At 33.4% G+C, this 15,185-nt stretch overlaps 1 protein-coding gene across 15 annotated transcripts in view; it reads right to left on the reverse strand.

Annotated features, from left to right (window-relative positions):
• Nucleotides 1–15,185, reverse strand: part of LOC128217238 (cilia- and flagella-associated protein 54-like) — a 69,985-nt gene that overhangs the window by 10,042 nt on the left and 44,758 nt on the right. For 8 of the 15 annotated variants that reach the window (XM_052924229.1, XM_052924226.1, XM_052924222.1 and 5 more), the window contains 10 exons: nucleotides 14,560–14,718; nucleotides 11,631–11,795; nucleotides 11,102–11,282; nucleotides 8,416–8,436; nucleotides 6,476–6,675; nucleotides 6,040–6,069; nucleotides 4,221–4,396; nucleotides 3,029–3,208; nucleotides 2,100–2,278; nucleotides 1,526–1,543 (listed from right to left, as the gene is read on the reverse strand). In XM_052924229.1, the coding sequence (XP_052780189.1) occupies nucleotides 1,526–1,543; nucleotides 2,100–2,278; nucleotides 3,029–3,208; nucleotides 4,221–4,396; nucleotides 6,040–6,069; nucleotides 6,476–6,675; nucleotides 8,416–8,436; nucleotides 11,102–11,282; nucleotides 11,631–11,795; nucleotides 14,560–14,718 (1,309 nt within the window). The remainder of the gene's footprint in view (nucleotides 1–1,525; nucleotides 1,544–2,099; nucleotides 2,279–3,028; nucleotides 3,209–4,220; nucleotides 4,397–6,039; nucleotides 6,070–6,475; nucleotides 6,676–8,415; nucleotides 8,437–11,101; nucleotides 11,283–11,630; nucleotides 11,796–14,559; nucleotides 14,719–15,185) is intronic. The other 7 variants (XM_052924234.1, XM_052924231.1, XM_052924236.1 and 4 more) reach the window with 5 other exon arrangements.

A 15,185-nucleotide genomic window follows, 5' to 3' on the forward strand; every position in this document is an offset into this window, starting at 1 on the left:
AAGAGATACAAACTTTTAAAACCAACAATAAATGTTAGACAAGCATTATATAATTGAAAACAAACAAATTAATAATATGTTGTTATTATCGTTTTCTATAAACTTTTGCTGAAATTTAACAAAGAGGTTAACACAAGATAAACGAAAGTTGTTATACTCAAATCAGCCATGCAAGGTTAGTAAAGACTTTAATTTAAGAATGTTGAGGTTTTACACGGATTGTAACAATAACAATAATTAAATATGACATAGTAAACTCAATTTTAGCTATCTTAAAATATCTCATCTTATTAATGAACAAACTATATGAGTAAAAGAATAATGCTTTCTGTTTTGTTTTTTCTAATGATTACAAAGCAACAAAAGGTTTTAGAAAATCTGAAACGTGACAAGCATAGATAGGTCTTAAAGGTGATGTGACATCATCAGGAAATAATTTATGACATCATCGATTCCTGGGATTAAAAACAGAATGGTGACAAGAAAGATTGGGCTTTTTTTATGAACAACATACTTTATTTAATATAATGCCAAATACTGGTATTTCAAATATGATTATAATACCTACTTCTGCCTGTCATCTTTCATAACATAATGGAAGCCATCAGATTACTGTAAACTTAAGTGCCATATTATGTTTAGTATTTATACTCTGTTTAAGCTAAGAACACTCCAAAATCATGCACTTACTCAAGGCTTCATGCACATTAAAAACAAAATGGTGAAGTGAAATGTACAGGAAAATCTCTAATCTACAGTGAAGTGAAAAGAAAAGTTCTACAAAATAAAAATGTTTCTCCAAGAGTATTGATAAGACAAACAAGATTACCACTGAGGGAACGCTTTCGCTTGACTTTTATTTAATGGTCGAAAAGGGGGCATAACTCAACAAATATATAAACCTGATTCATGGCCCTTGCTATACATGTGCGTAATGTCTCTGGCAACACATATATTAAGTTCCATTTGAATATCTTTATTTTTCTTGATGCCGCAGACACTGCCACTGATGACAGTGACGATAATCTGTTCGCTAGATTATACTTTGAATTATGCTAAGATATCCTACAGGATATATAATGAAGATAGAACACTGCAAATAATTGCTAGTGCTCTTCAATTTATCATTTATGAACTATTTTAGTAATAAATGCACTTTCTTGAACATTTCTATAAAATGTTAATAGCACTATCCATAAATCAATATTCTTGCTTGGCTTATCATATAATAACATCAGCAAAGAAAAGATAAAATGCGATGCTTTAAAAAGCCAATGACAATTCAAGTTCTGTTGCTGGGATGCATAGGAGCTAATCTTTTAACTTGGAGCATTAGAGCTAAATTTCGTCACCCTAGTGCAAGAACTCAATAACTGCATATGGAAATAAAAGCCGTTATTGAGTTTTCGCATGAAGGTGATGTAATGTTTTTATTAACTTGGAGAAACACCTTAACAAAACTATAAAGTGCTCTTCTAGTTTTCTTTGTGGGTGACAAGAAAAAGGGATAAAAAATAATGTTTACCATTCGTGTTTGATAGTTCTTTTAATACATACAAAAAATGTTTCAAAACTGTACTAGCGATCACAAAACAATGACGACTAAAAGTTAAGTAAATATTGTTTGAGAAATAAGTTATCTTTTCAGAACATCTAATCATACAAATAAACCAAACAGAATGTTACTTTATTATCATATAAATGATAAAACCATTACATAAACAATATTCTTATTGAAAACTGTTAATTTAGTTTAAACACAATATCATGCAAGTTTTAACTCAAACATAGTTCATCAATAAAGAACAAACATAAGCAACTTAATATAGTTTTTTGTTTTGTTTTTTAACTCTTCCAGTTTAGCAGCCTCAAGAAGTGTAAAATCCTGAAGTCATGTAAATATCTGGGACACAGCCACGGCCATCACATTCTTGCTAAATTCTTTTCACACTGCAACCTCTGAACTCCTGCCAGGCTGACAAAACCACATTTGTTCAACAACCTTCTAATTAATAGGTAGAGAATTTGAGTGGGAACTGCTAAACTGGAAACAACTGATGAATATTTTGTTCAAAAGAAAAAAAAACTTTAATACTTACGCATTTCTTATGTTCTTTGCTGCATTTCTAGCCATGGCGTGTCCAACACGAAGCTTAATCTGCACAAGCCTTAGGAGATGTGGCAGGTAAATGTTACGGAGCGGGCTGGCTGGGCATGACCTCTCCTGTAGACGACCCTCAGGATAGAAGTGTACCACTCTCTCTCCAAGCTCCTCCATCTAGCAAGGGGAGATAATAAACTTAGACATGATAGCAACACAATCTGGGGCAGGGAGGACTGGCTGGGCATGACCTCTCCTGTAGACGACCCTCAGGATAGAAGTGTACCACTCTCTCTCCAAGCTCCTCCATCTAGCAAGGGGAGATAATAAACTTAGACATGATAGCAACACAATCTGGGGCAGGGAGGACTGGCGGGGCATGACCTCTCCTGTAGACGACCCTCAGGATAGAAGTGTTCTACTCCCTCTCCGTGCTCCTCCATCTAGCAAGGGGAGAGAATAAACTTAGACATGATGGCAACAAAAAGTGGGGCAGGGAGGACTGGCTGGGCATGACCTCTCTTGTAGACGACCCTCAGGGTAGAAGTGTTCTACTCCCTCACCTAGCCCCTTCATCTAGAACTGTATAAACTTTCAGTAAAACCTGAATATCATGAAATCTTTTTTTAGTTGACGCCAAGGTTAAAGTTCTTGCAATAGTCCTCTGTCTCAGACACCAAAGATATCACCATACCTTTACCTTATTTTTTAGAAAACAACAACAACAGAGGAGCTAAACTCTTTAAAAAGACAAGTAAAACATATTTTAATGTGCTTTTTTCCACAAGCAATTTTCCTTGTGAAAATTTGTCAAATCTCTCAAAAGTCAATGTTTTAAATACCAAGTTTTATAAGCAGCAAAATGCCTTTACCCTATGCATTAAATCATATAAAAGCAAATCAAATGAAACATGTCTGAACGAGTACCTGTTTGAGTACAAGGCTCTGTGCCTGTAGATAGTTTTCCATGGTTCGCTCTGTGAAGATAAGAGACTCATCCTCATGTTCTATAGCCTCAAGGTCAGTCCTCATTACGATGGATGAGGCCATTAGCTGGACACCAGGGATGGACAGACAGGAGACCTTGGTCAGCATGTTTATAGAATCCTGCAAAATAATATAGGTAGTAAATAGCATATATTTTATATAATCAAATACTTTGGCTTATGGACAGGCAAGGAGGATTTGTGAGCAGGTGTAAAGCCTTCTGTTGGGAAAAAATTGGGCATTGGAATTGTTGGATATTAAATGGTTTAAATATCTTAATATAAAAGAAAACAGGTGGGTTCTCATACTGATGGGTGAGGTCATCAGTAATGGACAGACATGGGACCTTGGTCAGCAGATCTATACCATCTTGTGAAAGAATATAGGTGGTAAATAGATAAAATAAAAAACAATTTGGCTTATGGACAGGCAGGAAACATTTGTCAGCAAGTTTATAGCACTTAGTGGTCCAATTTGGCCTAGTCTTTATGTTTTATCAAATCAAATGAGTAAATGTAGTCTGTGAATTTTAGGAAACTGCATCTGAGATCACAAAAAAATGTTTGGTTATGGCTTGGTACTTTATATATCGATATATATATATTCATCACAAATATATTTGAACGTCTCGACATTATGTTCAGAGTGATGAAAAATATCTTACACTATTTTCTAAATTAAAGTAGGCCAAAATCGACCAGGCCAAGTTTTTCGCTGGGCAAAGTTGGACAAGGACGAAAGGATAACTTGGCCAAGATGACCCAGATTCCTGCAAAGCACTTCCAAGAAGGAAGTTAAGCAGCTTGTGATTGAAAAAAAAAAACACAATATTTTTTATGTGACAATAGTACACAAAGGGCCGATTATTCAGGATTTGGTTAAAGTTAATGTTAATATTGTCATATTTCTTACATTTAAAATCATAACTGCTCTCGAAATTTATAGGATTACACCTTTGATCTGCTGTATTTCTAACAAGATCTGAGACAGCCTTTTTCAGCTGTCCTTGTATATTTAAATATGTGAACACATCATGAAATATTTAAAAGTTAACAACAATGTTGCATATCTTGTTGTTAACTTAACAAAGATCTGAACAATCTGAGTGAGCCTTATGTCTCTATCAATGTACCTGTAGCAGCGAGATGGTATGTTCCAGGTTCTTCCCCTCCACAATATTGAGACACGCCCCCTGTAGGAGGAACTCTGCCTGTTTCTCAACGTCCCCACAAGCTTCCGCTTCACCCAGACCCTCAGCACAATACTGACGACAATCAGCAAGCTCCTGGAGGACCTTGTTTTCACTTCCTGTTGCCATGGAAAGGAGGAACTGAATTATTGCAATGGTTGCATACAACTATTTACAAATTTGTCAGATTATCTTAGAATTGTTATTTTGAATTAAACACCATGTAAAAAGCATTTAATGTTACATATTTGCATCAAACTGTATTAACAAAACACAAAGGGATCATCACAGATTAGCTCACATTCAATGTAACTTAGTAAAAAACTACAGAAACAAATGGTTATTCATTATTAATGTACTGTGCAAAAAAATAACCACATAGAATCAAATTTTAATGTTTTTAGAAAAAAGAAAATTTATGTGCAACTGCAAAGGAAAAGCACTGAATATGAAATGCAAAGATTCTTAAAGCAGTGTAAAAGCAATAACCTTCTATTATAATTGTTGGAGTTATTATAAAATAAACATAAATTGTGTCATAAATGCTACGTCGGAAGGCAATACTTGGCTTCGACAGAAGACATTAAACAAAGATAACTTCACTACTTTTTCACCATTTTAAATGAAACATAGCGCAGTCTACGCCGCTTACGGAGCCCCGCATTCGGTCTTTTACCAGAGTTTGATTGCGAGTTTAGTTTCTTAAAACACTTCGAAAAACCTTTTCACAATACGGCCGTCTGACGGAGCACTGTAAAAAATATTATTTCTGAAACAGGTTTGTCGAAGTGTTTGATAAAACTAATCACCTTATGAAACTTCGGTAATAAAACGAAGACGGGGCTCTTTAAATGGCATAGACTGCCCTTTGTTTTATTTAAATTGGTGCAATATAAGAAAAGTTATCTTTGATTTAAGTCTTTATTTTAAGCAAAAAGTTCCAACGTAGCATATATGACGTAATATATCACGTGGTATACACACACTGTAAACATGAGTTAAAGAAATCAAAGTAAATGCAAATTTGTTAAATTGTTACATACATGTATATTACAGTACAATATGAAATATCTAGTTCTACACTTTCAACAAATACTAAGTGGCACAATTATCTTTTAAAAGACACATTTCACCATCACCGTAACTTTGAAACAAGGTTCCTGCACTTATCAACTTCAATCATTTCTGGGTTTTTTATAATTTTAACAACAGCGCCAAGAAGCAATTGCCAACACTTGTATGTGGTTGTTCTTCAGTTGAACACGGGGTATAACTAAACAGTTATTAAAGTCAGAATTATGGGCTTTGGTAACAAGTGTCTATTGAATCAGGCATTGTGTGTACCATGAGTTTAGTTTATACTAATTTAATTTCAGCTCAGATGTGACAAAAGCTGATAGCTTATAGAATCTCTCTCGATGAGTGGAAACCAGACTGAGTACTGGTGTCCATTTTGACAGGCTGTAAGAAATTACCCCTGGTAGGGATCAAACCCACCAAGTACCCAGATTCATTTGCATGAATTGAAAGGTTTTTGAGTTATGGTAAAGTGTTTGCATGCAAAGCAGAAGCAGATAACACCAAAGCATTTATGACAACACCTTGACTTTTTTGCATCCATAAACAGAAGAGAAAATTGTTTCAAATACTGCTTCTTTCTTAAATATATATATTTATCACAAACAGGAACCAATTTTCATAATTTCTTTCACAGATTACATATATCTAGCGTCTCTTTTTTCTGTCAATTTCCTAGACTTACCTTTGGTAATTCTTGTAGGTTTGACCAGGTCTTATAAACAAGATGTTATATTATGATCACCATTATTTTTATCAATTTCTTATGATCATATTAAGATGACTGTGCTTTTAAACAAAACAATGGATACATAATATTTAAATTTGTGTATACGACATTTTTTCTTTCTAAAAGAACATAGATTTAAGCCGTATAATTAAATTTATTAATATATTTTCCTAAATATATAATTAATGAATATATAAGTTAAATAGCAAAGAAAGGATTTCCAAAGGAGTGATCACAAACTAAATAGCCTTTAAATTTAAATAAGGCTTAACTTATAATAGGGGAAATCAGGGAATGAAAAAATAAAAATCTGTTGAAAATGAGGTGTGTATAAAAATCTTGAAAATATCACACAAAAATTGAACGCCCATTTTTTGTCTCTTCCACATACCTTTCACATCGCCCATGCCCCTGATCTCCATCATAAGACTCTTGACGAGGGACACCCGACACGCGAGCCACAGACGGGCGTCTAGACGAGACCGAGACTGGAAATTCTGATACTGAAACTGGCTGTTTTCTGGTTCGCTAAGTTTTATGGGAATCGGCGGCCGTCTGGGTTTGTCACCGCGGTTCTTCAGTGACGATGGTCTGATGGAAAAATAGTTGCATTATTATCCAACCATTTTACTTTACCTTATATAATTTCTGTCATCCCACAATCTAAATGCTTCATTATAATGCGATATCAATTTTGCTTTTCAATAATCTAAAACATGATAGTAATCTCATTCTCACTTTATTAGAAATAATCATCATGTATATTAATTGGACAAACAAATATCATTTTTGTAATATGTAACTCAATAAATATGTCTGTTTAATAAAATGAAAACAAAAATCTGGCACTTTCAATGCAAAACTGCTTTAGCTAGCAAAATGACCACAAAAGTACTTTATTTTCCAGAACAGGCAATATTTTAAGTTACCATCGGAATTGGAACAACTAAACTAAGCTATCAAATATTGTGCATAAAAAAAGTATATTGAATGGTGAAAAATTCAAAAGTACTATAAGACTCCATCACGTAGCTATCTACAAGTTTTAAAAGTCTGTTAAAAGAATTATTTTACATATTTATTAAACTGGAAGCAGTCTATCACTGATGGTGACTGGTTGAAAAACAGATAGAATAGAAGAAGTTATAACAAACGAAAGGTGATTTAAGCCTGGCCCTTATTGCTATGATTTCAGCTCCGATTTTATCGAACTAAGAGATGATAACTGAGATAAAATGAGAACATTGCCCACGTTTTATCGTTTTGTTTGAATGATGACAAATTTGATGGGAATACGAACATTGGTGACCATCCCAAAATTCTGTTACATTAACCTCCATTGCAAATAGGGAATTGTGATTAGCGTAGAAATATAAGTTTATACTGAATCGTAAGAAAATGACAGTCACAATCAACGAGGAATCATACACGAAAGGCTCAGAAAACCTATCCAATGACGTTTAGATTTTACTCCTGATTGAGTTACTTATGTATAACTGCAATAAAAGTGCTCTATGTTTTGGAAAAATCATTGCATTAAAAAATAGAAGCACACAACTGTCTATAATGGCACAAAACTGTGGTGGTTCTTCAAAATTAAAGCTGATCACCCAAGACTCATGCTGTTAAAATTATACTTAAGATTAGTCAGACACCTCCTAAATTTTCTGAAGAATGGGCAATCGTAGCCAAACTAATAACAGTGAGAGTCAGGCTTTTAAAAGAGGATATATATTAAGGGGAAATCAAGGAAGAAATTAATTGGAAATCAAGGAAGAAATTAATTAAAGTTGAGTATTAAAGGAATAATTAAAATTCATCTCATGATTTGGGAAACTTAGCTTAACCATGGTTAAAACAGAATATTATGTCAACTAATCAAAACCATTTCAAACATCACCTAACACATTTACAGAATATATATTCTCAGATATTTTCAAGGCCAATAAATATTAGTGAAACAAAATTTTGCAGATTTATGTTATAGCATCTTTATTTATCATATTAAAAGGGAAAAACTGCTTGAAATGGTTTTGTCTGCATAAAACTAAAGGCCATGAAAATACATGTCTGTCGTTCTTAATGTGAAGATGATTTTGCATATAGCAAAATTTGACTAAATACTTAGGTTCAATTTCTGGTTGTTATTAATTTCAGGCAGAATTTAACATTTGTGTAACAAATGACATATATACAGTAATGATTTAAAATATTTAGCAACACAGAACAAAACAGACATATTTTTTTCTGACAAAAAAAACTACAAATGAAGCTTATTGAAGCTTATTAAAATAACAAAACACAACAACAGTTTTATAGGTGAACAATAACCTTTCATGTTTTGGTGACGTTCTGAAAACAACACAGAGAGACGAGACATCAGAAACATACATGATGCAAACAACAGAAACTGTCTCATTATAACAGATGAGCAAAATTAATAATAGATCAATTAATTGTTTGCGTTTCGGTGATGTATAGAGATTTATCAGTGAAAAAAATTTGATATTTCACTGTTTGAAACATCAAATAATATCAAATTCTGTCAAAAATTAAAATATAATCACTATTTGGAGAGTTTAGCCCGCTCTCAGTTCCCAATAAAACATCAGTGTGCCCAGGGCTGGGACACAATTTCAACGATGTCATTTCCCAACTGATGTTATGTGCACATAAAAATTACATCTAAATTACTTTTAAATCCAATTTTAGGCAGAATTCAATGAAAAAATTAGTTCTGTTCCATGTAAGATAGATATATATTTTCACCTCGTTAACACAAAAAAGGAAATATTTCACTCATGGCTATGCCACTCTTCAAATATATCTTTTGGTGCTCCCTCAGTGAAAGATATTACGATCACACATTGAAACAAACAATTATCCTCCACATATTAAGTTTCTGGATTGGTTCTTGGTGGGATATACTTACCCGGTAACAACTATATCATGTCGAGAACATTCATTAATCAATTTTTTGGAAATGTTTCATTTATTCATCAGAATCAGAATAGACGCCAGTTTGGTACTATATAAAATATTAGTGACCCAAAATTGAAATATATGGGGTCACAGCATGACCTATCATGTCCAAATGACGTTTCCTCATTCATGTTGGAGCCGTGATATATTGCATTATGATATATCAGAAACGATATTTATTGATAAGCTTCGGCAGAATATAAAAAAAAATTATTTTTTTTATTTAGTATCATACTGTAAATGACTTTCCTGACAACCGGATTCATCGATGTGTTTTGAAATGCGGAACAGTAATCATTTCCAACTAATAATAGTTAGTATAGATAGTGTGTAGGTATGACGTCACCATTGCATCATATGTACTTCCGTTGTGTGGAAAATTCGCAATAAAAAAATAATGTTTTTATGACTGATAGACATGTCTTCACATGCTCAATACACTGTAAATCAAAAATATCATTATTCCTGAAACTTTTATACCTTGAGTATCTATTATTGCTTGATTTATCATTTAGAATAGAGATTTAAGCATAAACTGCTGCCCTATAGTTGAAAGGTCATTTTGGAAGAACTGTCATGGCGGACTGTGCAATTTTTAGAGTTTGTTTTTCAAGTGGAGAGATTTTTCTTAGGAATAACTTGACCCCCCTTTTTTATTGGCTTAAAAGGTAATTTAAAGCTTGTACTTTAAGAATATATATGTTTATCATAGTCTGCATTCGCTCGAAATGCCTTTAAATGTTGTCTAAAAATAATCATTTCACATTGAATTATAGAGGAAATGACAATGGTGGTAAGTAACCTCTACATGCTAGTACTTGTAAGTTTAGTTATGCGTATCAAAATTGCAAAGGCATAACAATGGCAAGTTATAGTTATCATTTAACTCATTATTATCCATTCAAGATTCATGTGGTTTCCTTTAACCTATACAAATGAATTAAAGGTTTTCGATATACAAGCATGTGAGTTTTGGATTCCTGCTGACCCCTTATTATCTTGGTGTAACTTATAAAGGATTTATGTATGGAGAAAAAAATGTGAAAATTTTACTGAAAATAACATTACCTACAAACACATTATTTTGACCTTGAAAACATTACCACATAGGTCATTTTATGTCCATTTTCAGTTGAAAGTAAATAAAAAAATCAAAATGCAATAATTTAAATGTGTTTTCCATCATTTATTTGATTTATATAATAGTTATCAACAACCAGTACCCTTTGAAATGATTCCAACATTGTATGAAGTCACCTCAGGCATCAAAAATTAACACGATGATGGAAAAAAATGGAATGATTAGACAAACTGCTTATTTGTGGATCAAATGCCTTAAGTTGCATGGTGAAGACATCTGTATGCTAATATAAAAGATGCTCATGTTTGTTTCTAATATTAAGTAACCAATACTGTTGTCCACATCCACATTTCCATCTTGAGAGGCCATTAGAAAATACCCTACAGGTGAGGCTTAACCCACAAAGTCTTAGGTGAGAGGTGGACTACCACTACACCAGTCCTCGCCCTCAACAGGGTGTGGTTCTTTTTTATACTGATAAAATAAACCATGCAATAAACTAGACATGCCAGGTTCACACATGCATCTACACATATACATTGTAACAAACAAGAAAACACATGCTATGGAAGACCAATAAAAAATTAAGCTACCATTCACAGTTTCCATCATATAGAAATTGTCATGCAAAATCAGACTGACAAAACATGACCATGCAAAGGAATACACAAAACAAATGCTCATAATTACAACAAATCGCTTGTGGAATCCAAAAATAATAGCTGACACATTTTTTGCACTACAGTCGAACCACGTTGGCTCGAAGTCCAAGGGACCAGCGAAAATACCTCGAGCATCGTTAAATTCCAGCCAATCAAGAATGCTTATCTTCAGTAGCAATAAATTGATCCTTGAAATCTAGTTTGAGCCAATAAGGAAATTGTGCTTAGGGAGTTCAACCAACAGGTCTCGACTGTAATTCATGCAGTTTACTGATGTTTCAAGGACACATACCTTGGTGGCTGGGGCATATGTTTCCTCTTCTTAAACAAAGTTGAGTTTTGTAGCATCTTCAGCGCCGACAACACGACCCTTGCAGCCATCGGAGCATGATGTTTCTGCTTGGCAACCTCTGCCTGTTCCAACTTGCTAAGCACTACAAGTTCTAGTTCTGCGGCTGAGAGGTCATTCGAATCTGAAAAGAAAAGCATAGGAAATGTTAATTATCATGAGCAGTGAACATCTTTAGTGCTGAATAGCAATGGGGGGACATGGTGTTTCTCTGCTTGACAATATCAGCCTGTTTAAACTTGCTCTGGGCAACTAGTTCTTGTTCAAACACTGATTAATCATTAATGAATATTCAAAATAATTGGAAATTCTTCTGAGTAATGGTCAATGTAATTGTTTTACATAAACAAAAATGGAAAATACGACAAAAATTCTAACAAGGCTTTGATGCTCCCAACATTTTTTCTTCTTAGGAAAAAAGACAAGCCAACAGTTTACATTCCCTGCTAGTCGAAACTTAATAAACACTTACTTCCTCCCTCCAGCTCCACGTTTTCCTGTATGACGTCTGCAATCGTCCCTACCATCTGGTCTGCAACCACCAGTAGTGTTCCCTTGATAAACTCCAGCGTCAATGGCTTACTTGCCCCACTGAACCTCTTTGTCAGAGGAATAGTTCTCTCCGTGTCCATTTGACCTGTAAGATTGAAAAAATATCATTAAAATTTATTAAAAAATATTTTGAAAAAACGCAGTTTAGCTATATTTTATAATTAATTACTCCTTCGTGATATTTTTCATTAAAGGAAATTTTATCATTAACACTTCGATTTAATATGATGAGAAATCTATTTAAATAATCTCATGACATTATTATTGTTTTAATAAATCTTTCAACAATCAGTTTTTTCTTTCATTTGTTTTTACTTTAAGCAATTGAGTACAGTAACAATTATACAATTAAGTTATGGTATTATCATTATTATTTAAATGCATTCATTACTAAAAAGACGTATTATGATCATTATTATTATAAAAGTATCTGAAAAGAAGTTTTTAAAGGCAAGAGGGAAGATGGAAGAAAAACTAGGGCGAGTTGCATAGGCAGTTTACTCTAAGGTGCAATGTGTCAAACAACAATGTTAATGGCATGTTGAGTTAAATGCTCTGCAGCTCTCTAAAGCAAGATTTTAACTACCGAGCAGAAAACATGTATTTGGTAAAATGGTGTTGACTCATAAACTGCATCCCCATCTTATCCACTAAAAAACCTGTACAATGGTTCTTCCTAGAGGCACAGCCCTTTTCTCCGTATCAAAGATCATATTATAGATTTAAAGCATCCTTTACTCTGGTTTGGTAAATGAGATATGATCTTGAAACAAATGCTTTGGCTGAAAATACTCAACGGTTATTTATATTTACAAGTGAAAATTTAAGTATATTTCTGACACTCGTTTCGGTGTTCATTTAAAATTCGCAATCATATGATCATGGTATGCAGTTGTAGATAAAATGAAAGATGTAGAGAGATGTAGAGAATGCTTAAGTAATCATGCAGCCTTTTAATACAGCAGTATTTTGGCCAACAACACCAAGCACGCTGCCTATGCAACTCGCTCCATTTCATGGTGGTGAAAACTAGTCAGTGATATTTGTATGTTAGAGAGGTTACGAAACACTATTTATATGGGTACGAATTTATGTGCATTCCTCATTGACACCTACAATATCCACGTATGCGTACATTGTACATGTAAAGAATGTCATGTATGATGTGCAAGGAAAGCGATTAATACAAACATCAGTGAAACTACAAGTACATGTTTAAAGGCAATTTTCAAAAACACGTTTTAATACCAAGTTGCAACTTTCATAATGACATGTACTGTTACTGTACCTACACGCACAAGTACACATACATGTCATGTGTTGCAACCTATCTATTATAACAATACACATTAGAAAAGTTCATCTGCGAAAACAGTATGCCATGTCATCATTAATGGTAAGAAGACCATAATTTTATGCTTCCATTTTATGTTTCTATCAAATTTAATCGTTATCACAGCGTTAAAAACAAATCTCTAAAAACAAATTTTAAAAGGTCTCCAAATATGTAACTGCAATCTATTATCTTTCAATAACATTGTTAATATCAATTTGGCATATAAACACAATATAAGCAACTGCCGCTTCCTAAATGAAAAACCTTCCTAAGAACTGAACATATATGTAGCAAAAGCCCTACCAAAAAGTAAAAGCTGAGCATTTTTTTACAGCTAAGACTCGTAACTAGCAAGTAACCGCATCCAATCTGGAAAAATCTAAATGCACCTCTATGAAATCGATAAGAAAGTCCATTTTTTTTACAAAAGCTGGGTTTTTCATCTAGTCATTTACTGCACATTTTTTCATTTTGCAAGGTTGTTTTGGGGGGATTTCTTTGGTTTTGGCTAATTTCCTCAGGTTTCAAATTCAGAACGCCATGAATTAATCATCCAAAATAATGGTATAGACCACCTTTGTTAGGTTTTAACTTCATGACCTCATTAATTTGCAATAATAAATTGCCAAAATTATCCCTCACAAAATAAAATGTCTGCAGTAATTTGCCCTATCTGTGAAACATTTTAACCATTGTAAAACAAGTGGAAGTGAAGTAAGAGGGCATGTCAGATCAATCACGTGTTGTAACAATGGTTAAAGACATTACACAGTCTAGTTTGACTTATTATATCTAGTATAGGCTCTCCACAAATGGAGGAGTGAAACTTATTCCAAATACCTTGTTTGATAGTTCAAAATTGTTGGACAGACTATAGTTGATATTCCAACCATGCTTTTACTATTAATTTCCCTCTTCCAGTTGAGCAGAGTTATTCACCAGAGAAATAAGACTTCCGTCAAACTAGTCTGTGTTTTATCACTGACCATTACTTTTAATGTGAAAACAGGTGGGAACACAAATGTGCCTTGTGGAGAAACATGATGTCTGTTGTTTCTTTGTCGAAAAGGACCATAACTCAACAATGCTCGATGCCAGAGTTATGGGCCTTGCTACACATGATTGTATTTTCTCTGTCAACTTGTTATCAAGTTTCATTTAAATGTCTTAATCTGTTTTTGAGTTATGGGTGACACAAAATATTTTGTACACAGACTCTGACAACAACATTCAGGCCATTACAATACCTAAAAATACAAGATGAACTAAAACTTTCTTAACTTGCTGAAAACCACACTGTCAAATATTTGCGAAACAAGTGACTTAATTTCTTAGCTAAAAAATTATTACCCGCTAAAACTTATACTTTCAAACTTTTGCGATTCAATTAGGTATAAAAACATTTTAACTTGCTGAAACCCATACTTATATATAACTGTGAAGCATGTGACTGTGAACTTCTAGGGTAAACCACACCAGGGTGACAAAATCAGAAGGTTCAAATTTCAAATACTTTTAGCTGAGCTCCTATTGGTTGAAACACTTTTGTTATCATTGGTTGAATTATCTCCCTTCGATTCAGTGTTAGATACATCTTCTCCTTCAAGATGGGAAATGGCTTTCTCGGCTGATGAACCTTTTTCCGAATATTCTGTTATAGTATCTATATCACCTGTGAAGGAATGTTTTGACAATGACTGCAACTCATAAGGGAATGTGATTATTTACTCTTGTTCAGCTATTACAAGTAAGTAAACATCAAGATAACAATTTTAGAAAAAAAAATTATTAAGCTTAGAGTCTGTATTAGGAAGATTAAGGAAATTAATCATAAGCAAGTATAGGAAAAAAATAATGCTCTATGTTTATTAATACAAAATATAGCTTAGTATTTAATAGATGCAATTAACACATAATTCAAATATCTGGGTTTTCCCATGCTGGGTCAAATAGAACATTATATTTAGGCTTTTGAAATTCATAAAACAGTTCAATCATTCTTTTATTTTTGAATTAACATGTGTCTAATAAAACTGTACAATGTTGTTTTTACAGGAGGATTACCCGCGGGAAAAACCAGAATGCTTTAACTATTTTACTGATACTACTAATGTGTGAAAGACTTCAAGTGCCTCACAA

This window comes from Mya arenaria, chromosome 14 (genome assembly GCF_026914265.1).
Source record: "Mya arenaria isolate MELC-2E11 chromosome 14, ASM2691426v1".
Classification (NCBI taxonomy): Eukaryota; Metazoa; Mollusca; class Bivalvia; order Myida; family Myidae; genus Mya; species Mya arenaria.